Source organism: Trachymyrmex cornetzi, unplaced genomic scaffold, assembly GCF_001594075.2.
Source record: "Trachymyrmex cornetzi isolate Tcor2-1 unplaced genomic scaffold, Tcor1.1 scaffold9, whole genome shotgun sequence".
NCBI classification, from domain to species: domain Eukaryota; kingdom Metazoa; phylum Arthropoda; class Insecta; order Hymenoptera; family Formicidae; genus Trachymyrmex; species Trachymyrmex cornetzi.
Genome location: NW_017300244.1, coordinates 995933 through 1021311, shown reverse-complemented (window position 1 = coordinate 1021311; position 25379 = coordinate 995933). Strand labels below are relative to the sequence as shown.

General features: G+C 36.9%; 1 protein-coding gene across 2 annotated transcripts in view; it reads right to left on the bottom strand.

The window, feature by feature from the left end:
• Positions 1 to 25379, bottom strand: part of LOC108769373 (epithelial discoidin domain-containing receptor 1) — a 169334-nt gene that overhangs the window by 52702 nt on the left and 91253 nt on the right. For both annotated transcript variants that reach the window (XM_018520313.1, XM_018520314.1), the window contains exons 4-6: positions 22386 to 22617; positions 5921 to 6068; positions 4853 to 5157 (exon numbers count right to left, since the gene is read on the bottom strand). In XM_018520313.1, coding sequence (XP_018375815.1) covers positions 4853 to 5157; positions 5921 to 6068; positions 22386 to 22617 — 685 coding nt within the window. The remainder of the gene's footprint in view (positions 1 to 4852; positions 5158 to 5920; positions 6069 to 22385; positions 22618 to 25379) is intronic.

Below are 25379 nucleotides of genomic sequence, written 5' to 3'. Positions count from 1 at the left end.
TTTTGATGGCTAACCTGTATCGCGGTTCATTATCGCTCCTGGCGAACATGTTTCATCGGATTGCTGCGCCGAAGGGGAAAATGTTATTTGGGTATCAAAGTTGCGCCAGTAGAGAGATGGTAAGCGAGAGTAGAGAACTCGAGAATGACCTGCATTGTGAAGCGCTCAGGTTTATAAGTGTAGCGCGGCGTCGTCGTCGGTACATAAAACCAGCCAACGTGTAAGGGAATTCCGAGAACGATGATCGGGTGTTAGGTGCTGCTACGTCGAGACCCCGACCACGAAGGGGTTGCAACGTGGCCGTTTTAGAGGACCGCTGACCGCTGCATCAAAGACCGGGCGCATTTATGGCGCGCCGCCACATCGTAGTTTGCGTGCCCGCGTGATGGTGAGCGTAATGTGTGTATAAGGGACTTTGTAATTATTGAGTTTAATCGAAGGTTCCGTCGATTTTTCAGCGCGCCCCGATTATCCGAATTGGTTATCGAAAACCCATTAGTACGCTCGCGATGAGGCGGCCGTTTTTATCACTCCTTTTTTTTCCTACCAAGAGGATCCAAATGCACCGCTCATAAATTCAGTAATAATTCTTCGATGTATCAATGCGCGAGCTTTTAGTATTCTCACAAACGAGCTCGAGCTCTACTGAATAAAATACCGATTCGCAAACGCGCATCATCTTATTCCTTGCGTCTCTCCACATGCAAGAAATCTGTTGGTATTCCATCCTTTTTTAATATTCCAGTGTAATGTATATATTTTTATATTCTTCTACTTTTATTCATATCACTACACATTACGCGAATACTCATTGAGCTTTACACGTACGCCGTGTGAATTTATATGATTTTTCGCGGTACGTAAACGCGCTGATTCCGGTTCGCCGTTATAATATTATATATAGTTTGCCACGTAGTTCGGATTATAAAGTATGTAATCCATTTATGTGTGGTCCATCTCGCGTATGCACACATTTTTATATGTTATCCACCGTGCGCGCTGCGCGTAAGGAATACCGCTCGCGGTATTCGCAGCGAATTTCAACGCGCGGCTACATTCTAATTTACGTTTAACAGGCTATTAAAGTTTATATACATTCGGTAGGAATCTGGGATGAAGTTGAATCGTAATACGAATGCTATGGGGGCGTATTTGGAAGGGTGATCACTGAACCCAGCATCAAAGAGCTATACTGGGGCGTTTATACCGGATTGCTCGCCGCGCGGCTGTATTTGCGCTTTGTGCAAGATATTCACCGTTTGCGAATGCGTGCGCATGCATGGCTACGCATCCCCACAGATTTTTGACAGGCGCCAAAAATTTTTTTTCTGTTTTTCGTGGCAATTGTTTCGTCAACATTGCCGTTACAGCCGGATGTATACGACCCTTCTGGAAAAAAAAAAAAAATACCGAGCGGTGTCAGTAGCGCAAAACTAACGCGAGGATGTCCCTATTTGAAGGATCTACGCTTAACGACATACTCGAAATACTGCAGATCGAAGTTCGTTATCGTTTAGATTGCTGGATCAAAGAGCTTTTATTTACAATTTTCTATACATAGAAGCGACGTTACATTCTCTGTTGTACGTAATATTCACTTGTGTTCACGGTTTTATCCGCTATGTAATATTCTGTCTGTCTTATTTTTGTGTCCAATTTTTAATATAGCGTTTGGAAAATATGTTTGTCCGCATAAGTGATATAGCGATATCCTCGAGGGAGTAACCACTAGCTAAAATATTGTCCCACAGATTACATGATTTCATCTGATTAGAAATAATTTTTTTCACTACTATGAAGTAAATTGGTAAAATATATGATTTTATTTAATGTTATACAATGATTTCTCGTGGTTGCATATGTAATTATCGGATTATACATAGAGATTTTATATAAATTTTATAATGATTTCGAGGATTCTGTCCCACGATTACATTAAGTGGTTACCCCCTCGGATATCCTCACAGTTAATCGAAATTCTGTCAAAGTGCACTGAGAGTAGAAAGGATTGTGTTAATTTAACAAGCCATCAGTACCTTTAACAAGTAAATATGTGACAACAAATTTTGTTTGTTATGATTGCTGCTGTACCAACCCTAATTATTAATAACAGAAGCAAACTATATAAAATCTAACCTATCTTTTACTTTAGGCTCGTTTACATAGAAATCGTAGATGATCGTGGAGTCTTAAGTCGTAGGAAACTGACCAAGCATAGTCAAATATACGGAGAATACTTGACTATAGTCTTCTGTAGAATTGGTTAATTTCTTACGATTTGAGACCCTGCAATCGTTTACGACTTATATATATATATATAAAAGCCTCTTATTATTGTTAGCAATACTATTGATTATTCGTTACATTGACGAATTAATTTGCATTCGTTACAAATCGATCGTTGTTTAAAACAAATATCACATTTGTTTTCCCTTTTGTTTCTATAACCACATCATTTCTCTCAGTGTGGAAATACCAAAAGCTGGTCTTACTCTTTCGAGAAAAATAACAAATTTATAATTTATCAAAAGTAATAATAATACTTTTGATAAAATGTGGTAATATTAAATATTTCTCTGTTGTATAAATTAATAACCGAATTTTTTTGCATAACGCGCGGCATTACAACGTAATCTCTTCTCTCCCCTGCGATTTCAACGCGAAAGAATTATTCGGGGCAATTTTACTCGGATCAAAATTCGGTGCTTCCGTTTCTGACAACGTTCAATAATCTCCCATGCATATTTCACCGCACGCACCGTCGAGCCTCTAAACGAACTGTAGCATATGACAGAATACGCGTGCGTGTTTAAAGCGGATTTGTCTCGGGTACGATGAAACATACAATATGTGCGGTATGGACTGTGTCGTCGGAGATCTCGAGTTTTCATATTTTCGGTATGCCGTTATTGGATGATTATTATGCTATGTGATTATCGATAATGAACGTTCATACATTATAGATATTGCCAATTTCTGTCTTTCTCTCTGTCTCTCGCTTCGACTTGTACTACGTCGTCTAATAATGGGTATTATTTCTCCTCTCGGATCTCGCATTGTTATGTTTTATCTCCTAATATAATCAAAGTATCAAATCACAATAAGAAAAGTGCATTACAGTGCTTTGGTATAATAAAACGCGTGCCTGTATGTAAATCGCCGCGGGTCGTCTGTCATAATCCTATCGAATCGTCAGATCTACGTAGGACGACGCGGTGAGATCGCGATTTGTGAGCACACACAAATGAAAATTACACGGCGGATCGAATTATATAACTTGGCGCAAGCACGAGGAATCCTCTTTATAAGCCGCCTCCGCGAACTCATTTCCGCGACTACAACGCGCTGAATCACGGATATGGCGAATGATGCGAAAAGTTTCCTACCTGCCTCTCAAGAAGCATCCGGGAATTGTTTTTCTTCCATCAAGTATCTCTGCTCGAATTTTCCGTCTTTCCCTTAAGTTCCGCGAGTAAAAGTTGAAATTACGAAACAGGGGTTACATCTCGGGTATGAGGGGTGTAAGATTCACAGGAGAAATTCCGCATCTATCGCGAATCACGACAGTAACGTTGGTATTCGCAATCAGCGAATAACTTATTACAATCTCGCGTGTTCAATACAATGCGATTTATTACATTAAATTTATCATATTAAACACAAAACCATTCCGTGAATATCAACATTTTCGATGTTTGAATTCCAACTAAAGCAACGTATGTCGCTGCAACGTGTGCATGAATTCCCCATTGAGATTCGCAAGATTCCTCGTGAAATAACGCGGCTAATAGCCGACTCAGTGCGATCATCGCGTCGAGACCGTGGCAGATATCAAACTGCCGGAATTGCTGCTCCACGGTGTATTGATATTCAACGGGTGTCTGCCTGATAAAGCGTTGAGTGGAATATTCAATCAAGCCTGGTGGCGAGAGGGTGAGCGGGGACAGCTGGAGGAAGGGGGTGCATCTTGCCGACCAGATGCTGCGACGACTAAGGTAGACGGTGACGGTAAAAGGTGAAGAGGATCACGAAGAACCGTGGATGGCGAGCGTGTTGATCGACGCTGCTTGCGCATTCCTGGCGAGGACTAAGGAATAACGTCGCTAAAGCGAAGGTAAACGATTCCTCGGCGTCAACGAGTTCACGAAGAGGATCTTTGGCTGGAAAAGTAATTCGATATACAAGCGGCGCGTGCTCCGTTCTGATCGCATGGATTCTTTAGATTTTTTTCCGGGACATTATACGGCGCGAAGTTGCGACGAATCGAATGGCCCGAGAGATTAAACATATGTTTAAAGTAAAGTGTATTTCGTTTGGAAGGACGAGAGAAATTCTCTCGACGCTTTTCTGCCCGACGTACTTTAGCTCTTAATACGGGCCTACCACGCGTCAATCTCTCAGTAGAGAGGATTTATGTTATATATATATCTTCTACTATTATGTAACGGTAACAGTGTGTTATTGTTAAGCGATTATACACTTGCTCTACATTAAAGTATCGATACAAATGTAACAAGTTGCGTAACTGCTTTGAGATTGCTCTTATGATTTCAAAACTTACGTGATATTCTGCAGTTTTATATCCTCTATAAATTCTTTGGAATGAAATCTTATTTTAAAAAGTGAAAATTGAGCCAATCTTGAAAAAGAATGACTCAATTTTTAATCTTTAAGAATAAGATTTCACTGTTTAGAGTGAAATTCATTCCAAAAGTTTTAGAGAATTAATTTTTATAATTATTATTCAATTATATCCTTTGAATCATTTTGGAAGATATTAATTTTTTCGTTTTATATAAACTTTTTGGTTTAAAAAAATATATAAATATACCGCTTATGTAGAATTACGAACCTGGACGCCTCGAGTGAATTCGTTATTGCAATAAATATGGACGGCGGAGAATTCCCTGACTTTGTCGAACTCGAACTTGATCTCGACCGGTTGGCCGCGACTATCATTTCTCCAGCCCACCCAGCCCTGGGCGCGATCGTTATCGTAGTACATTTTGAAATTATCAGGCCCCGTTCTGCCATCCGTCAGTTGACCCAGGCCACGGCGCAACTCGCCGTCCCAGTGCCCGTCGTAGGTCGCGTCGAAGAATTCCCATCCATTGCTTCTTTTATCGCCTTGGGGCATCGAGTAGGACACCACACCGTCTGTGGGACGAAAAGTCAAGATACGATTGTTGACCCTGCTATCGACGATACTGTCTTCAATTTGTTCGAAAGCAAATCATACGACTTTCTATTTTTTTATGACAGATATACAATTAATTATTATATAATACATGTATAATATATTAATAATTATTAGCATATATTAACATAAATAAATGTAAATTTTATAATAGTAACGTCTAGCAACATAAAATATAAACTAAACTTATTAAATTTAAAAAAAAACGTGAATTTTGTACAAAGTGTAACGAGTTTGCCTATAAAATTAACTATTTATTAAATGTACCAATAATGTTCAAAATCATAATTTAATGTTAATCTAAATAAATTATATATGATATATTTCTGCGTATTGTATTAAGTACTGAGAGTATATATAAAAAATCAAAGATTAATACTTTTCCATTTATATAATTTCATTTAGACACTTTCATATTTTAAACTCACTTTGATCATTTAAGCTACTTATGGAACAAACTATTCGTACAAGCGCATTTGAGCGTTATAGAGAATGATCTTATAGTTTAACACGCGTACTAATGATTCACTGTATTTCCGGCATTGAAAGCACCCATTCGAAGCCCGTAACTAATTCGATTCCCAGGCGAAAACGGAATTATACAAGCAAGATTTTGAAAAGCAAATTTGCTCTGGGCACGCCGATATCAGGGTTAATGGACAGTCCGTGGGTGTACCGGTCCGCAGCAAGTTTCACGAAAATTGGCGAGTGCAAACAGCTTACCGCTCCAGTAACACCCGTAGAGCTCGACCCGCATGCAAACCGTCCGCCTGTGATAGCTGTAGGGTAGAAAACGGATCTTGCTCGCCCACAGAGGCGGCTCCAGCTCGTGCTTGGACTCCAAATACGTGTTCGTGTTACCCTGTATTACCTGAAAGCACAGAAAGCGTCAGTTCAAGTATAGGACAATTTCAGTTTTCGGTCCGGCACGGCGTTTGAGCTTTACCAGACCGCTCGACGTGAGTCTCATTAGCTCTCTTTCCGCAATGGCGTTACATTAACTTCAGACAGTCGGATATTTGAGCACGTGCGCCATTTCCCGTTCTACCGCGCTTTTTGTACCATTATATCGGACGATGCCGATGTACGAGTGGATGCAAAACAGCGGACTTTTACATGTACCAACAGTTTGCGAGATAAGAATTTTTAATATACCATACATTTTCGAGCTGTAACTTCAGCGTGGTATCTTATGCATACGTAAAAGGAAAAAAGTCTACGCGTTATTGATAAGTTATCTTGGAATGACCAAATTGCCGTCGTAAATTTCGTTATATTAATGAATTTATGACATCCTTTGCAATTCCACGTACAACGTCCTCACGTGTATCGATCAGAATAATCAGATAATCTGGCAGGTCGGAAAAAAGCATCGCAGACGCGTTACTTTATGTTCCGATTGGAACGTCGCGATTGTCTGGCAGTAGCCGATGACATTTATATCGTCTGGACAATGTCTGTGTTTCAGCTGCGCGAAATGCAGCTCTCCTCTCCTTCCCTAGACTTGGATATGTCACAGAATGGACATTGCGTTCCATGGTATCAGACGGGGGCTAAGGACTAATTTCACTCTACATTCCACCACATTAGGTCCGACAGAGGCCGTACGGAGAGGAAGGCAGAGAAAGAGAGAGAGAGAGATACGCAGACAGAGAAGCCAACACGGATGGGCAAATCGAGAAGGGACGAAGGGTTCGCGACGGGCGCAGGCAGTAAACGGAGGGTGAGAGAGGGTTGAGTTAAACGTCCGCCGTCCGCATTCCCTGATCTCCGTCGAGGCAGCGAACGTGTTGCCGTCGTTGACGACGTCTCTCTCTCCTCGAGCGTGCTGGGGCGATGGTGCAATATTGATTCCACGTTGTGGGTTTATGAATAAAATAAGCGGTTTATCCGACGGCGGTGTGTAGGGTGGTATACGGTGTACAGAGGGTGCGGGGCGTGCGGGCGAGTGGCATGGTCCCACGGGATCACGCGAAGTGGCGTTGCCCATGGTGAGTAGATAGCCAGGTACGCTTATATATAGGTACGTGAAGTGTGCACACATATACACGTATATGCTAGGTTAGATGGTATATATTATACAGAGTGTTTCGGAAGATGTGCGTTTTCTCTCCTATAATTATCTATAAATTCTTCTAGACGGTTCGAAGGCAATGTCCCTTCGGCGCGGATCTCACGGCACTGTTAATTACCGAGTCATTGGGCATTGAGAATTGAATAGCCGAAGTGTAAATAGATAACAAGAAGTGATTATAAATCGGGTGTACTTAAACAGAATCTTAATTAAAAGTTTAATGAATGAGATGTTTAATGATAAAAATTGAAACGTTACCATAATGGCAATCTAGTCAATTTTTCGTTACAAAACTAGTTCAAATTTATTGAAGTCTTTAGTTAGAAAAAATATACAATTCTTAATACATGTGTACACATATATAAACATGCTTTTTCTTAAAGTAGGCATACATAACATATATATGTTAATAGTTAAATCTATATAAACATATGAATGGACGTTTTCATCATGTGGCAATGAGTTCACAACACAATCGCGCGACAGAATGTTTTGCGGTAGACAATGCATTCCGCGCACGTCTTGTGGTTGAACATACGTTCCATGCCTTTAGCCACCTTCTACCACTTTTCGGTGCACCCATGCGCTGACCTTTACTACTACACTACCGTCGACGTGCTTGCCGCGCGGGACTCTATGTCAAGATGCCCTAACGTGGTCCTTTGGGATGTCCTTACGGGCTCAGTACCGCTATATATATTCGCAGGATAAACAGCTGACCTATTTTCACCCTGTTCGTATATCGATTTAGACGTTATTTCCTATTTCGACTCAGCTGTTCTCAACACGCAATTACTACTTTCAAATGACGCTTCTATGGCTTCACAATTTTTGGAAAACACTATTCGCCTCGCTTGAATCGCTGCCGTATAACCAACCCAACTTGCTTTCGGCACACATATAGCGGAGTTCAATTACCGAGACGTAAAAGCGTTTCTTGGGTTTTCACTGGCAACCCTTGCTTCTATTCGTTAGATCTGCTCTACCGGTCCCTTCTTCCAGAAACAGATACTTCGAAAGTAGTCCCTAAGGTGCGCCCTTACCTCCTTACCAACGGATAGCTTACTGCACCCTGGGTGAAAAACTCTCCGTGTCCGGGGGTCGATTCTTTCTCATTTTATGGCAACCAGGGACCTATTTCAGCTGCGCGTTATGTTGCTACCGGTTTTCACAGCAGGGTAGTATCAAGATCTTGCACCCTTGATAGTTAACTATCTATCTATGTGTTCACAAGAAATAATATTTAAAGGTGGAATAATATTTGAAGATGTTTATTTTTGCAACAATTTGATAATACTAACTTGATAACCATTAGATACATAACAGTTAAAACAATAATCAAATTAAAATTCATATTTATTATTCATATTATATGCCGTTAATATTTTTGTTATATGTATATGAAAAGCTAAACTGATTAATAAGAAATATGATGAAATATAGTTCGGATGTTGTCAAAATATCTCATATGTTTGGTAATATTACCAATCATGAAATTAACTGGATTGCAGTAAACTTGATTATAATGTGTTGTGTAATATTAATACATATATAATGTCTGTCATTCTCGTTTTATATCGTACTATTAATTTGCATTAGATTGTTGATTCATGAGCGTAATTACCATTTTCACGAGCTATTAATCATCTAATCATCATATGTAAATCGTCGAATTAAATGCGCTTCACCCTGGCGTCATTACACAAATGCACAATGATTCACGAGATGTGTACATGAGACATTATGCGTCATAATATTTATGTGTATTATTTAAAGAGCCGTTTGCGAAATAATTATTACTTTGTATTATCCCAATTGTGAAAAAAAATTTCGAAAGGTTAGAAAAGATTATTTACCATTATGAGATATTATTACAGATATTTACGTGCTTTTTCAACATTATTTCCTATTTCTTTTATTTTCACCCTTCGTGCCTACACGTACTTTACTGTGTGCCCATAAAGGTCAAATGTTAAACAACGATTATAGGTATTATCGTATCGTGTAATAGCTTAGGGAATATTAGGGAATGTTAGATGTTTTTGTCCTCGCACGAGAATGTGCATATTTAATATTTACGTTGTATTGTCATATACCGAGAATCACAATCATTCGTAAATTTTGTGGCCATGTTTCTAAAAATTAAATATTTTTATCTTATGAAATATTCTGAAACAGAAAGTTGATAATATCGTAGTAAACTATGATAAACCCTCGATAAAATACATCGGAATTGTTGGTATAAAATAGATGAGAGAACTTGCAGTTAAACGGAATGTAAAATATTTTTGTTTGTCAGAATTAAGGAACATCGACGGAACAGAAAATGAAAAAAACGGCAAGCCATTTTGCAAACGAATGACAACCGGATGACGTGACCGAGCACGAGATGGGACATCTGTCGGCTCTTATACGTCTATCGCGTTGCACCGGTGTTACAAAATTATGCAGCTGGCACTTTCTCGAGACAGAAACAAGTGCACGGCGATGGAAAGGGGCGTGCACAATGTAAAAGAGTCAAGAAGATGCAGCAGCCCGATGGAACTTTATCGTGACGGCTTCTTCAAATCGTAATGGCTGCACGCGCAGTTTACGGCGGAAGTGTATCTCGTAAATATGCATCTCCGATGACGTCACGATCGAAGTGCATTTCAAGGATGCTAGATGTGGTTATAAACTTTCTAAATTCAGATGCCATTTGGGAAGTGAGTCGCTTTCCCGAGACTTTATCGCGATCGTAACGTAAAAGTTGGCCGTTTCAATTTTTCCACGCATTCGTAAATATAAATATGTTTAGAAAGCTATTTAAAAATGGTAAGAAAGCATTCCAAATGTTCAAAAAATAATCAACCAGGAGAGGAAATTCAATTTTATGCGTTAATCCTGTAACGAAAATGTTCTTCATTTATATGAAACTTCTCCAATTTTTAGTATACTAGACAAATAATATTCCCTCTTCTACATAATATATGCATCTAATGTTGATAAATATTATTCTGTTTATTTTTTATACTTCTCTATAAAACTTTCTACAGTTTATTTCATTGAATGTTTGCTCTGCGACCTAAAGAATTCAATTTTGAATGCTTTAGGTGGAACCGAAAGAGGTTGACGAAAAAATTTGGTGAGCCAAGCGAACTATGCTCTTCCTTCTCGTGTGCGATTTTGAAGTGTTCATAACTTATGCCCATGTTCGTTTTTTGCCTGTCGAAGCGCCGTATAAAACGAATTTATTGCGTCGGCGCATGCATGTCGTGGCGGTGGCTGCCTCCGCGAATATTTTCGTGCACTTCTCTTGAATGACGCTATTGGAATTTCGTTCGTCGATGGGCCGATATTTTTAGGACGTCCTACCTATTACCGATTATGGTTCTACTACTTCGCTTCCATCGAGTTTTCATCCGTAAATAATATTCGTTTTTTTTTTAATATGTTGCTTGAACAATGTATAACTTGATTCGATCCTCTCAAATTAAAAGAAAAATTTGTTGTTAAAACGGAGAAAAGACGTTCTTTCGCGTTTACATTCTCTATCGTAAATTTTTTATCTTTTGCGTCTTAAAATTTTTACTTTTGTAGGAAATAATAAAGGAAATACATAATAATATATGAAAACTGCGAATAAGTTTCTTACATTATCTATAATATAATTTAATCATATATGATATTCTTATAAAAAATAACTTATATCGAAACTTTATCTTTTATCAAAAATGCATAGTAAAAGAACATTTCGTATTTGTGTTAGAAATAATACTCAAATTTTTGTTAAAATTTTGTGTTGAATTGTTAACACATTCGGTTGTTAATTTAACATAATAATGTGATTACGTTATTTAAATATTTTGTTTACATTAATATTCAACATTTTTTAGTATGAAAATAACAAGATTTATGAGTAATTGAACAAATAACATATAAATAAATATATTTTAAAACGTAAATAAATCTAAAATAAATAAATAACATACGTGTTTTATACAATTAATATAGCGTATTATAGTTCTTTTATATACGCTTAATTTTGTCTTTGACTCTTATGTGCCTTTTACATCTTCTTATTGTTTTTTAAAATACGTATTGATTTAATAACACGTTAAAAATGTTAGTTTTACTGAGAAAATATGTTTCCACAGTTTACTTACAAACTGTATCAATGTTACATTGTTTCTTTTGCATAACATTTGTGTTACTTTCTAACATATTCTTATGTAAAATCCTATGTAGAATTAACAGAAAAATTTGAGTGGACCGTTTGTGACACGTGAAATGTGTTAAATTTAACATAAATTTTTCAACTTAGTATATAATAAAAATAGAAAGAGATATTCTAGAAAAAGGCTACAGCTTTACTGTTAACTGTGACTGCAATCTCCTTTGGTATGCAGTTCTATCATATTCCTCTCGAAAATCTGCGCTTATTATCTTTTATCTTCTAAATCTGTTCAGCCTTGATGTGCAATAAAAGCGGAACGTTAATGCGCGCCGTTATCGCGATTCGAGTTATTAGGTACGCGATATCGCGTTCGCAGGACGCAGTCCAGTGCGTAAGCATATCTCGTTTCGACGACAGAGCTATCGCTCTCGCATCACGCATCGGGCCTCACACCTACAATTACAATTATATACACAAGTGCTGGGTGCTCACGCGTGTGTCGTGACACGCGTGAATTATCCTGTGGACAGAGCGCGTTTTGCTAATGTCCTCGACTTCCTGTGCGTGCACCATTACAACCAGTATCATCACAGTAGCCGGCAATATCGCTTCGTTGTTTTCTTTATTTCTTTCTCTCCACGCCCCTGGCTGCCGACGCTGCGGCTACCTGGAAACAGTGCGTGATTTACCGGGATTAGGGGCCGGGAACCAACGCAAGCGTCGGTTGCGTGTCCGTCCGCTCTGCACGCACGCATCCGTCTCCTCACGCACCCCATTCGCGCACTTATCCCCCGACAATTATCGGATTTCCGCACGGAATTCCTCCCCCGCTCGACCTCATGCGAGAAGGAAAGCCCGGCAAAGTCGGTTCGTCACCGGACAGGATAATGATGGATCAAGAGGCCAAGACCTATCATTTATACCTACCGTCTACGAGTATCCCTATAATCATCACTTTTGCGAAAGTCATTATATCGAAGTCGTTTCTGCTCTTTAATTATAAATGATGATGAGCTTTGCTCTCGGGAAATGAATGTATTATATAATCATAAAGAGCTAATGTGCGCAGTAAAAGTCATAATATACGATTGTTAGATATTAAAGAGAATAGTTTGCTCGACTTTGTAGGGGAGAATGGCTATGAAAAAAATATGTTTTGAAAGAGCCACTTAATATTCCAACTAACTGAATGTAGCCAAAAATTTTAAAATATTTTTATTTGCAATACTAAACAACCCACTGAAAAAAAGATACTTACAAATTTATTTGTGAGAAATATATTTATTTATTTCACGAAAATAAATCTTTATTTAAATTCGGTGAAATAAAGTTTTATTTTTAGCAAATAAGCTATTTCTTTTACTTTTTACAATTAATAATATATATTTCACAGAAATGTATATTTCATCACAATTTTTTTATAACTAATAAATATCGGAAAAAACGTCGTAAATAATATTTGCTTCGCAATACTTCGTCATTTTTGTTAGTGCATAGATATTTCACAGTTAACACAAAAAAAATGACATTTCCTTAGTGAAAGGTAAATTTAGGATTATTATGTAAAGTTAAAGATAGAATTATTACGACAAAATGTCAATTTTTTAAATGTCCATGTCTTTTGCATTTATTTTCTTTCCATTTTATTTGTGTTATTAATTTATATTAATTTTTACTCGGTTCTTTCAAGCCAAGTTATGTTAAAAGAGCAAATTCCCTATTTGTGTAAAGAAAGTGATGAAAATCTGGTAATGACTTAAATATTGTTTTTTAAAATAAATTGATCTCGTATATTAATAAATACATTTAAGTTAGAAAACGGTTTTATTTCATTAACATCAAATTAAATACTTTTTTGTTTTAAAAAATACTAGCTTTTTCCCACTCTCCTCTATTGATGAACTATCACGTTTGAATGAAAATTAGGAGATTTTTAAATATTTAGTTCCAAAAGCTTTGTATATGTATAATGTACAATTTATTTGAATCGTTAGACTTTATTCAAATCAACATTTAAATTCTTAAGTCTTTAAGCTTTTACATATATCAAAACCATTTGTGAATAATAAATTATTATTTATGATTAATAAATATTGATGAAGAATTTTGACATTTTGAGTATTTACATCAAATTGAATAAAATTCTTTGTATTGTAGAATGTCGCGGGAATCGATATTATCCGCTTCATCGATAGCCAACTAGAAACGCGTTATTCGTGCCACTGATAGTCGCGTTACTGCATGAACTTCCGTGATTAAGTGTCATTTTAAAATGTAACGCATAGAACACTTCGCGTTAAAATCTGTGGAAAAAGGGGGTGACATGTCAGTTGCCGCGGGTCGTTGTACTCTGCCGAGGACCGTGATTAAGAGTCGTTTTAAAACTGATGGTATATACCGATATGTCGCTTCTTTGAATGTTAAATGGTGCTATTCTGATTAAGCATACTTTTTACGAGCGTTGTTTTGAAGATTTTTATCATTTTACACGAAAGAGAAATTGTAAATCCGATAATTGTCATTCATACGCTTCCTCGTAGTATCCTATTTTTATATTTTCATCACAATTACGAGAGACATAATATACGCCGACATTTTCAGTTAGTTTCGCGAACACATATTTTTTACGTCCGCGCAAAAGTGATTTGTCACCGTCACATTATTCCGACGTCTCGAATGTGCTTTTAACTTTTGACGCCTATTAAAAGTAATACGTCTCTTTTTAACTGCTTACGTTGCACTAAACAAAATAACAAGTTAAAAGATAAAAAAGATTTAAAAGTGCAAACGCGAGACGCTCATTAAAAACTATGGAGATGGTGGAAAAAATAAGTAGGACAGTTTCAGCTTCGAGTACTCTTTGCGAGTCGATTTATATTTTTAGAGCGAAGCGCACACACCTGCAAACATCATTGGCGAAAATCACTGGTAAACATGTTATTAAAATGTTTACCGACGTGAATGAGCTGTTTGTCGATTATTTTCAAGTAGTTTTCCAACAGTCCACAAATCGTGCGTCCAATAAAATCGACAAGTGGTCATGCTTTTTATTTTTTGGTCGGGGACAGAAAACAAGATACAATAGTTACGAACGTGAACATTTTTAGCAATATAAGCTCAATTTGTGGATGTTTTTCCGGCGTATATTCAACGTGTGGTCTGCAGGGAGTAAAAGATATCCATATGTTGTCTTCTTTGTGCAATGGACAGGATCTTTCGCTTTTATTCTTCCTCCGATGTTGTTTTAGAAGATTACGTCTGTATTTTATTGCTATCAGAATAATTTTCTACGTTCATATTTTCTTAGCAATAAAAATAGCATAAATAGTACACAAATTACAGTTATATCTTTGACTAGTTAAAAAAATGTAAACATGAGAAATATAATACTACATATATTTAGAAGACACTTCACTTGTAATTAAAACCCACAAACTGTATTTTAATAATGTTTGCTAATGATGTTTGTAGTTCAATGAGTGGTTTTTGATACATTGATTACAAGTACGCTGATGTCGCACATGGAACATGAAAATATATGCTGAACATGAAAAGCTCATATTAAAAGAGTAATTAATGCTTTCAAGAAAAAGTTAAGAGGAGCAGTATACCCGGGATAATGTAAGTTTGGAAAATTAATTACGGATGTTGTCGGGAAATTAAGATAAGGCGTTATCTGGAAGACGCGAAAAAATTTTCGTATAAAATAAAGAAAAGATAATTATTTCATTAAAAAACTGCATATTTTCGATAAATATTATTTTTAGGTATATTTTATTGTATCTTATCTCATTGTGTGCCATAACGTGCTATATAGTTTTATCGCGCATTTCGAGGGGATAACCACTTAATGTGTGTGTGTAATCGTGGGACAGAGTCTTCGAAATCATTATAAAATTCATATTAAATTTCTATGTATAATCCAATAATTACGTATGCAACCACGATAAATCATTGTATAATATTAAATAAATTGTATATTTTACCAAACGACTTCATAAGTAGCGAAAAAAATTATTTGTAATCAGATGAAATCATATGATGTCATGTAATCTGTGGGACAATATTTCAGCTAGTGGTTACCCCCTCGTGCATTTGTTTATAATTATTTTTTTCCAAACTTTCCCGCGGATTAATACTGAAATGCAATCGCGATATTTTGATGGAATGTTACGCTCAAAACTATAGCGAGAAAAAATATCACCGTTTCGAGAAAACTTCTTTACGCAGGACGTACCATTTCCTGCAGGCTGCGGATTGCACAAGCTGCGCTCGGGCGAATTTAACTGCGTCAGAGATTCCAAGAAAATCTATTTAATCTCCCATCCGTCGATGGAGCACGGGACGATGGAAGCACGCTATGGCGCGTAGACTAATGAGAAGTGGGGTCGGTTTTTGACGTGGGGTATTTATTATTGAGACGAGCGTTGAAGCTGGTGGAAGGAGTTGTGGAAGGTGTTTTCTCTTTCTTCGCGGGTACGAGCGAGGGTGAAATACGGAGGCGAGAGAAAGATAGAGAGAAAGAGCGAGAGAAAGGTTGCGCCTCGAGCTTTAATTACCTCTGGCGGCCTTTTGAAGCTGGAGTGCCTTCGTCTTTCGTCCCCCCCTTCCTCCCTCTGCGTGACAATTATTATTAGCATTACGTGGTACTATTCGCGTCATTTTCCGCTGGCGCGTGTACGTATTATGCGATGGCATATGCACCTTGCACACGCACAAATGCACACGTCAGAATACGTTAGCGTTCCTCTCTTGTCCTCGAAATTGTTAAAGACCTCGTGGTTTCTTATCGCCTCGGCGCAGCGCCGAGTCTCGTAGAACGTTTTTTCTCTGTCTTTCTCTCCCTCTTTCGTTCGGATATCTCCGCAAAACCCTGGAAAAACTTCCCACAGCGCGTGACGCGGGAAAGGGAATATTTGCTGTCTCGGGTATATTTGCTGCGGAAGCAAAAATTTCGCTTCCTTCTACGAGCGTCTACCAAGTTAATCTCATTTCCTTCTACAATAATTAATCGGATTTCTCAATACAACTACTGTGTGTTTATCCTTAGAGAAAAGATATTTCCTTGATTTAGAAAAATTTGTATTAAGCATCCGTTTGTTTTTTTATACGCAACAATTTAAGCAAATATTAACAACATTAAATATCTTTGTGTCAAAGTGACATCAATGTGTGATTAATTATTTACATATTGCAATGATAAATAACTTCTAAAAAAAGGATCCTGTATAAAAGTTTTTGGCTCTCGGTAAAATTGTCTTAAATTGTAATATTATGTTATAGTTTTTGACTCACATTGATTAAAAGATTGCTCAAACAAAATCATGAAAAATTTGTTGCATCATTTGAAAATTGCTATTTTCTGGTCTAATCGTTAATTATATTGAAAAGTATCTTTATCTATTAAATTATTCATTTTTTAATGACTGTACTTTAATACTTGCACAAAATAATGAGATGAATCTGATGTAAAGAAAATATATAGTTGTTTAAAAAAAATGTGTAGTTCGCAAATTTATATATTGCATGCAAATTGCATAATTTTTTTGAAAAGTGACTATGTGTTTTCATCACATCAATTAGTTTATGTAATTATTCTGCATAGAAGTATTAAATTATCAAAAAATTAAAATAATATAAAAATTAATATAATAGATAAAGATACTTCTCCGTTCGATTAGAGCGGAAAATAGTAACTTTTAAATGACAAAATTTATCCATTTTTTATAATTTTGCCCCAGGAAACTTTTGATCAGTGAGTTAAAAACTATAACATATTATACAATTTAAGCTAATTTTACCGAGAGCCAAAAACCCGCGGTTTTATACGGGGCCCTTTGTGAACGTGTGTATAAAGCTGTTCCATCAATGTAAAGCTATTTAAAGCTTTAGAGAGAGAGAGAGAGAGAGAGAGAGAGAGAGAGAGAGAGAAGCCATTTTAACTGATGAATTCTCTTGTTTTTTTTTTCAGATGCGGTAAGTCCAAAATTAAATCTTAACCGTTAATGGATTTCGTCCATAATAGGGAAAAATGAATCAAGGTTAGTAACCGGATTACGTTTAATGATAAAGCGGTGAATAATCATAGGATTCATAATAGGATCGAAGGGGCTATACAGTGTTTGCATGAAATTACGCGGTTGAACGCCGATGACGATAGACAGCGTCTTCGGCGTGTAGGACGAAGATGCAATCCTCTGGCGCATTAGCACCGGTGCAAGCTGGCTATCAATATTAACAAGATAGTAATCGGATGCCAGATGTAGAGACACGTTCGATCGATTATAACGGATAACTGCTCTCTTGAGAAACAAATCGATAGAATACTGAAATGTGTCCAGTATCATTGTCGTTTTTCCGCTGACTAGTAATTGCACCGCAAAATTTTATACACGAGCAGCTTCCTCGCGTTCGCGCGCTCTGCAAAAAGACTAAGTACGCCGAGTTGATAATAAGGCCATGAATAGTGATGAGTCGGGATATGTCACATACTCGAGAAACTATGTCTCGGCATGGAATTTTAGATTCACGTCACGTTAGCACCTGTCCAATTACACCGCCATTAATCTTACGTTTAAGTTAATAATGTTTTCGATCGTTTTTCTCTTCTTGACATATTTTCGATGTAATCGAATTAAGATGAAGTGCAGCATATTAAATTGTTTGGCAGAAAGATTACTGAAAGATATATATCAAAGGCACTTAGTTAATTGGAGTAAAAATATAAAATAGGACGAAAATGTATTAATCTCTTTACACCACACGTCCGGTGTAGAAAAATTTCAAGGAAAAACTGGTTACTAATAAAAAACTGGATAGTTTTTCTTGGGTAGGATTAATTAGACAGTAACTATTCAAAACTTGTCCAGAAAAGTTACGGGCCATAAACTATGCACGAAAAAATAGTAATAAAATACTATATATAAAATAGGACGAAAATGTATTAATCTCTTTACACCACACGTCCGGTGTAGAAAAATTTCAAGGAAAAACTGGTTACTAATAAAAAACTGGATAGGATTAATTAGACAGTAACTATTCAAAACTTGTCCAGAAAATTTGTCCAGAAAAGTTACGGGCCATAAACTATGCACGAAAAAATAGTAATAAAATACTGTCCAGTTTCTGTCCAGTAAAAATTCTGAAAATACTAGGTAGTATTTCATGAGCAATTTTTGGTCAGGAACTAGATAAGAAAAATAATAAGTAAATACTGTCCAACTTCTGTTCAGCAAAAATTCTGAAAATATTGGGCAGTATTTCATGAGCAGTTTTTAGTCACAAACTAAGGAAGAATCAACAGTAAGTATAAACTATATTATATATATGTATATTAGAAATTAAAAGTAAAAAAAAATATTATTGTTTACTGTTTATAGGGAGAAAGTGATTAACATTTGTTGATTATGTATGTTCCTTCTGCTTTTTTCTTATCACTAATAAATTCAATTAATGTATAACTTTTCATTTTAGAAATTTCGTTTTATTAATATTTACTGAAAATTATTCACAATTATGACTAACAGTCGAAGTATCAAGTTTTTCTGTTACCATAGTAACGGAATAAATATACTATAGTAATAGAAAAACTTGATTCTTCGACTGTCAGTCATAATTAAAACGCAAAACGTGAAATTGTAAATATTTAAACAATTTAAGTAAAATGGATACGTTTATCAACAGCAAGAGAAAAAGAAAATATAAATATATAAAAGCAGCTGTTAAGAAAGATATGCGTAACTTATATATTACATGTAAATATTTCCTAATATCTCGTAATATCTAATTTTTAATTTATATTGTGGAAATGTCTATTAAGGAGGCCTGACTCGAAGCTTTGTGATCGGCCGAAGCATTTCGTCCTGGTCCCACACTACTAGGCTCATCAGTAAGGCGATGTAGTGTGGGACTTGCCTTAAGCCGTAATCACACTAGCGATTGGCATTTAATATATTACTTTAATTTAATTATATTAATTTAATTATTATTATATTTCTATAAAAAAATTGCTTGGAAATTGGTTAGGAACTAGTTAAGAATAGACCTATTTAGAATTTTCTCTGAAAATTAGTTAGAATTAGTCATAAATTGGTTAGAAAATGACTAAAAAATCTTTTATAAAACTAGTTAAAAACTGATCAGAAACTAGCCATAAACTGTTTTGAAAATGGTTATCAACTGCTTAAAACTATTCATAAAATAAAAAAATTAAGAAACTAGGTAGAAACTCTTTAAAAAATAATCAAAAAGTGGTCAGATACCAGTCAAAATCTTATTAGAAATTGACTAGTTTTACTGTCCAGTTATTGGCAAAGCAAGCGTCGCCCAAACTTGTCAGTTTCTGGCCAGTCAAACTAACAAGAAACTAGCTAGTAACTAGAATTCCTAGCCAATTTCTGACTAATTTTTGGTTTATTTTCTACTTGGGGTATATCGAGAACTAACTTAGGTTTATTTAGGAGGAATTTAGAAAACACACTATAATTGAATAGATTAAATATCTATTTAAGCTCAAAATCGGATATTCAGATATATAAGCTTCAGCTGCTTGATCGTGACGTTTCACACGTTATGCAAACTGCTACATTTTAGATTCGTTGCCAAATTGAATAATCATAAAATTTTGATTGTTGACCGAACGTATTTTCAAGAGGGGTCGCCTCCGAAGCAGAAAACCGAGCGGATTAATCATTAAGTATTGAATAATCATGAAGTTAATCGTGCGACGCGCGAGGTGTCTTCTTGCTAGCGGAGGGGAACGACAAAGTCACGCAGTCCCTCGACGCATTAGCGCCGGCGCGAGTGGTCCATCAATATTAATAAGATCGTAACCGGACGAACGTGGATGTATAGAGACGGCCGATCGAATGGCCAATTTGACTAGCGGTTAGGCGAGCTTTTTCGTCTCGCCTTTCAGGACGTGTATCGCCTCTTCTTAACGTCGTAAAGCGAGACGGGGATCGTCGTCGCATTAATGAACGGGGTACGCGTCGCATCGCTACGGAATCGTCCCCTGAGGGGACGTGCCGGCGAATGAGGCTTAAAGTGTCGTAATAGCAACGGCGACGTGGTCCATAAACATTACCCGACGACGGTAGACGACATTGAGTTCACTGGAAACGTGTTCCGTCGCCGTCGGCGATACTCGTGTGCGGCTCCCTCAAAGGTAAACGGTATCGGGCACATTTGATGTTTGCAGTCGCCATCATGTGGACAGAATCTACTCCAAGTGATCTTGGTTGATCGTTTGCGGACGAATATATAGGGTGTCTCCTTTTCAAACTTCTATCTATATTTTGGATTTTTTCGGTTATTTATTCAATAAGAAACTGAGAAGAGGAAAAAATTTCCTAATTAAATAAGAGAAATTCTATATTTGATCAGAGCGGATCTTTAGTACTTAAATATTTCGGTGCGAGTTTATATACATATCTCTTCTGCAAACCAAAATCTTTTTTGGTCTTGAAACACATTCATGAATAGAATCAAAGTAATAATGTCATTTATTAAATTGATAAACAATTATATAATTTTTGATGTTAATACGTTAATATTTCTTATAAAAATAATCTGATGTTAATGAGAATCTTTTAAATCTGCGAATAGTTTATTGCAAAAAAATACTTGTTCAGCGGGATTCGAACCTACAAAGAATTGTCTTTGTAAAGACATACCTATATTTGTTTTATCAAAATTGCAAGTCATGGAACAGTAGTTAAACTTTGGAAGTCCTTACATTTATGAGAGATTCAATCTGGAAAATGCCCTAAACGTGGTAGTGGTGCATCGATCGCGGTTCGTCGCTACGGATATGAACGGAATATACTGCTGCTAATGCATAGTACACAGTAATGCCGGTATCCTAACTTTACGGCGTCCATCACGAACTCGTTCCGCTCACCGCAGCTGCTCCCGCTAATACTTCAACGTGGGCTTCGCCGTTAGTCGAGAGACTCGTAGCAGATTCTCTCGCGAGCAGACGAGCGGAAGGCTCGAGGCATGCCGTAGGACGGGCCCGACAAAGTGGCGCACCGACGGTACGAAATTAGCTTACGGATTCGCGATAAGCGGCTTACGTTTCAAGCAAGGATAATCCCGCGTTTCGCAATCGATTCTTGATCGTCGAACACTTTGAACTCACGCTCGTCGAATCTCGCTCAGGCGTATACGCGTTGCTTTAACTGCACTCAAATAGAATGGACTGCATTCTATCTAGCTCCGGAATAACGATCTCAACAGCTTAGCCGAAGGAACGATGGCGCGATTATTTTGGGCCAATGAGATCGGGCCTATTTCGATCGTTCTGTAACCGCGGCTGGCTATTGCAGCTGCAGCATCAACTGGCGTCGGTAGATGTGCGAATCGACGTCGGCATCACGTCATAAATCACGATAGCGGCGAATGTTTTTGCCAAAATGGTCTCGCGTGCATCGATCCGATGGTCTGTCAGTTCTAAAAAAACCGCACAGTTTTTCGTACTCGTGTTATGCTGCCTTGAGGTTCGATATAAGAATACGCGAGAAGTTGAAAAAGTCTTCGAATCGAATGGAGTCTCCATTTTTTTTTCATAATTATTTCCTCTATATATTGCAAAATATTTCCAAATTGCAGAGTATATTCAAAAGATATATAATTCGTTATTTTACTTTGATTTGATTATTTTAAGAATTAAAATTGAAAAACTACAAAATTTGCACGCATATATATATTATAGGGTAAGAGAACTGTTAGGTATAATTTTTTAATTTTTTGCATCTTACCATTTAAGTTTACGATAGTTATAATAGTTTAGAATACAGATTGGACCATTAGGGTAATAGGTAAGTAATGGAGAATCCAATCAGTCCGATTTAGGAACTTGGTTGGAAAACGTCGAACAACTTCGTGGCAGCGTTCTATACCAGTGTTCGTAATCTAGCGCCGCGATAGAGAATCTTTAATTAAGTTAAGGCGCTCACCTCCTTTCCTTTGATGTCTCTATACCGAACCCATTTGCCCAGTCGCGGCCTCCAGTACTCCAACAGATACGCCTCTGCGAATTCAACACCCACGCCGTTTCCGAAACGGCCCTGGGTAGCGGTGGCCGTGATCAAGTGGATAGTATGAAGGTCGATCTCCAGCCACTCTCGAGCTTCCTGGGTGATTTGGTTCTTAGGACACCAGGCACCACCGAGGTTCTCCGATTTCAATCTATAACCATCAACAGTCGAGTATCGAATTAACTTTTGCGCTGATTATTTTGTGATATAAAAGAAACATTAATGCATTTAAATATACATAAATTGTTATTTCATTTTCATATACATGCCATGGAGAACCAATTTTTACGATTTTTTAATAATGATTTGTGATTTTCAATTTTTTAAATAAAAATATAAAATAGCAGAAAAATATTTTCTGTTATTTTATCTTCTCTCATTTTATCTATTATTATATCTTCATTAAAAAAAAATTGAAAATCATAAATCGTTATTCGAAAATGTAAAAGGTCACGAAGAATTTAATAAAACTATTAAATTACTTAAAAACACATAAAACTATCGAAGAATTTTTTTCTCAGAAACCGAATTTAGAGTAGTCGCGTATACGCCCTTCGGTTCGATCTCGTCCGCTCATAAAAGTAACGATCTAATTAGATGTGAAAGTATCGAGTTAGTTCCTCGCCAGTACTGTTCATCTCATGCTATCAGAAGATCAACCGACGCGCGGTCGACCATCGAAGTCCTCTCTCTAAATTCCGATATTATCGCGTTTACGTGCGCAAGAACTCGAGGATTTCGTGCTCTTTCTCGAATGTTATTTCGTTGACGCTATGTGAGCTGCGCGCGCAATGTGAATCCGAATTGCATTTTAATGAAGCTTGGAAGATCTAGAATTAGTATAAAAAATAGTACCTCAAATGGCTTCTTTGTTTTGAAAGAAAACGCACATTCGTAATAATTCAAGGTGTTTGTAGAATACTACTTATACAAATATGACGAAAATAGTGTAAAATTACTATAAAATCATTATAAAATTACCGTATTATATCATATTATTACTCTCTAAATCTGAACCAGTAGATAGTCACTGATATCAGTGCCAAGTATGCCACTGGTAATCAGTGAGTGAAATGCGAAATTCCTAATCTTAGCTAACCTTTATTATGTGATCTAATTAATCTTATTTTAGTGCATAAATTCAATGAATATAGTATTAGAAGATTGAAATTAACATATAAATATTAATATTTTAGGATATATAATGCTCAAACCTTCTTTTTTTAAATTAAATTTCACTGATTATCCAGTGCCAGATACGTCACTGGGTGATTAGCGAATAGTGGCATACTTGGCACTGATATCAGTGATTATCCACTGATAAAATAGATGTTACTTATCAATGGGGTAAGAGAATACGAGAGAAATGATGAATAATCGTAGATGTAAACGCAGAAATGGGCTTTCCGACTCGTTGAGACCATCGAAAATCCGGAAGCTTATTGAGATTTCCAAAGTTTGGTTCGATAACCGACGAATTTACATAGGCGAGAAATCGGAGATATTCGGAGTGACCACGTATCATTTCGCGCAGGTGATATGGGTAGGATAGGAATACGCGGCCATTTAGAATACGCGTTCAAGCTGTGCCCGTCTCGTGCTTCGGTTTTAATCTTCGAGGGGTCGAAAGCAAAGCAAGGAGGGAGTTCTGCGCTGAGGCCGGCATGAATAAAACATGAAGCGCGAAGCGCCTTCCCTAATTGCGTGGACCGTTTAAATGCTCGAGTAAGAGTGCTGCTCCTTTTCGGAGTTACGCCGAGGATACGTATAGTTATATATACGGGCGGGTGTATTCTTCTCAAATTGCAGATTAGGAATCGCCGCGTGAAACGTTCTCGCAGTTTCGGCGCGAGTTGCGCTCTCGGCATACCAATATCTCAGCGTGCGAAAAAGAGTCTCAGAGGGAGATGATATTTCTCGACAATTGCGCCAACGAAGGGATGCTTGTTGGTTATGCGAGACGTTTACTGCGATAAAGTAAGATACCACTTACAACGAAATGGCACAATAAACTGCATTATTATGGCGAGGGATGATGATTATAATAATTTTTCTCGATAATGAGAAACATAAAATAGAGCTATTTACGATGCGTACGCGTCATCGAGGAATTGCATTGCGACTGATCCACGAGGAGTTAATAATCATGCCTCACGTTCATCATTAATCGAGTACGATAACACGGCTGTGTTCTCAGCGGTGCAGCAGTACGGCTGATCACGGTTATAATGGCTACTTTCGCGAGATTTACAACCTGTGTGGCGGAGGCGCCTCTTTATCGTTAACAACCGGCTTGTTCGGGATGATTAGCCGAAGGTGGAGTAGCAATGACAAGGTGTGGATTCTATGATCCTACAGCGTAGTTTTTTATCGTTACGAGAAACGCTTCTTTATTAAGTAAATAATTCCTTGTTGGCAAATGAATCACGAAATTTCATAAAACATTTTAAGGAAGAATCGACTGAATGGTCCAATGATCACGATAAATATCGATCACATAAGGAGATATTACTTCTCCTTACATAATGTGAGATATTGTTTATAGTATAGTTGGTCGAATGGATGTTAATGAATAAAGAATTTTTTCATTTACCGGAAAATTTTTTACGAATTTGCAACAAATACCGATCGATGCTATTTATTTAAAACGTTACTGCTGAGTTTTAATTTCCGTACATGCAGTATGTCGATGATAAGGATCCAATCGGAGTGAAACAAACAATGTAAATTCGACAGAAATGAACAATGAATTAAAACAAATATGTTCAATCATGTTAAATGTTGCAACGTAACGTAGTTTCTCTTACTCGATAAAAATATTGCGCTGTATTATTAGAATAAACAATGAGTTTATAAATGTATTTAAATTATACAAATAGTTACAAACTGCTATTATATATATATATATATATA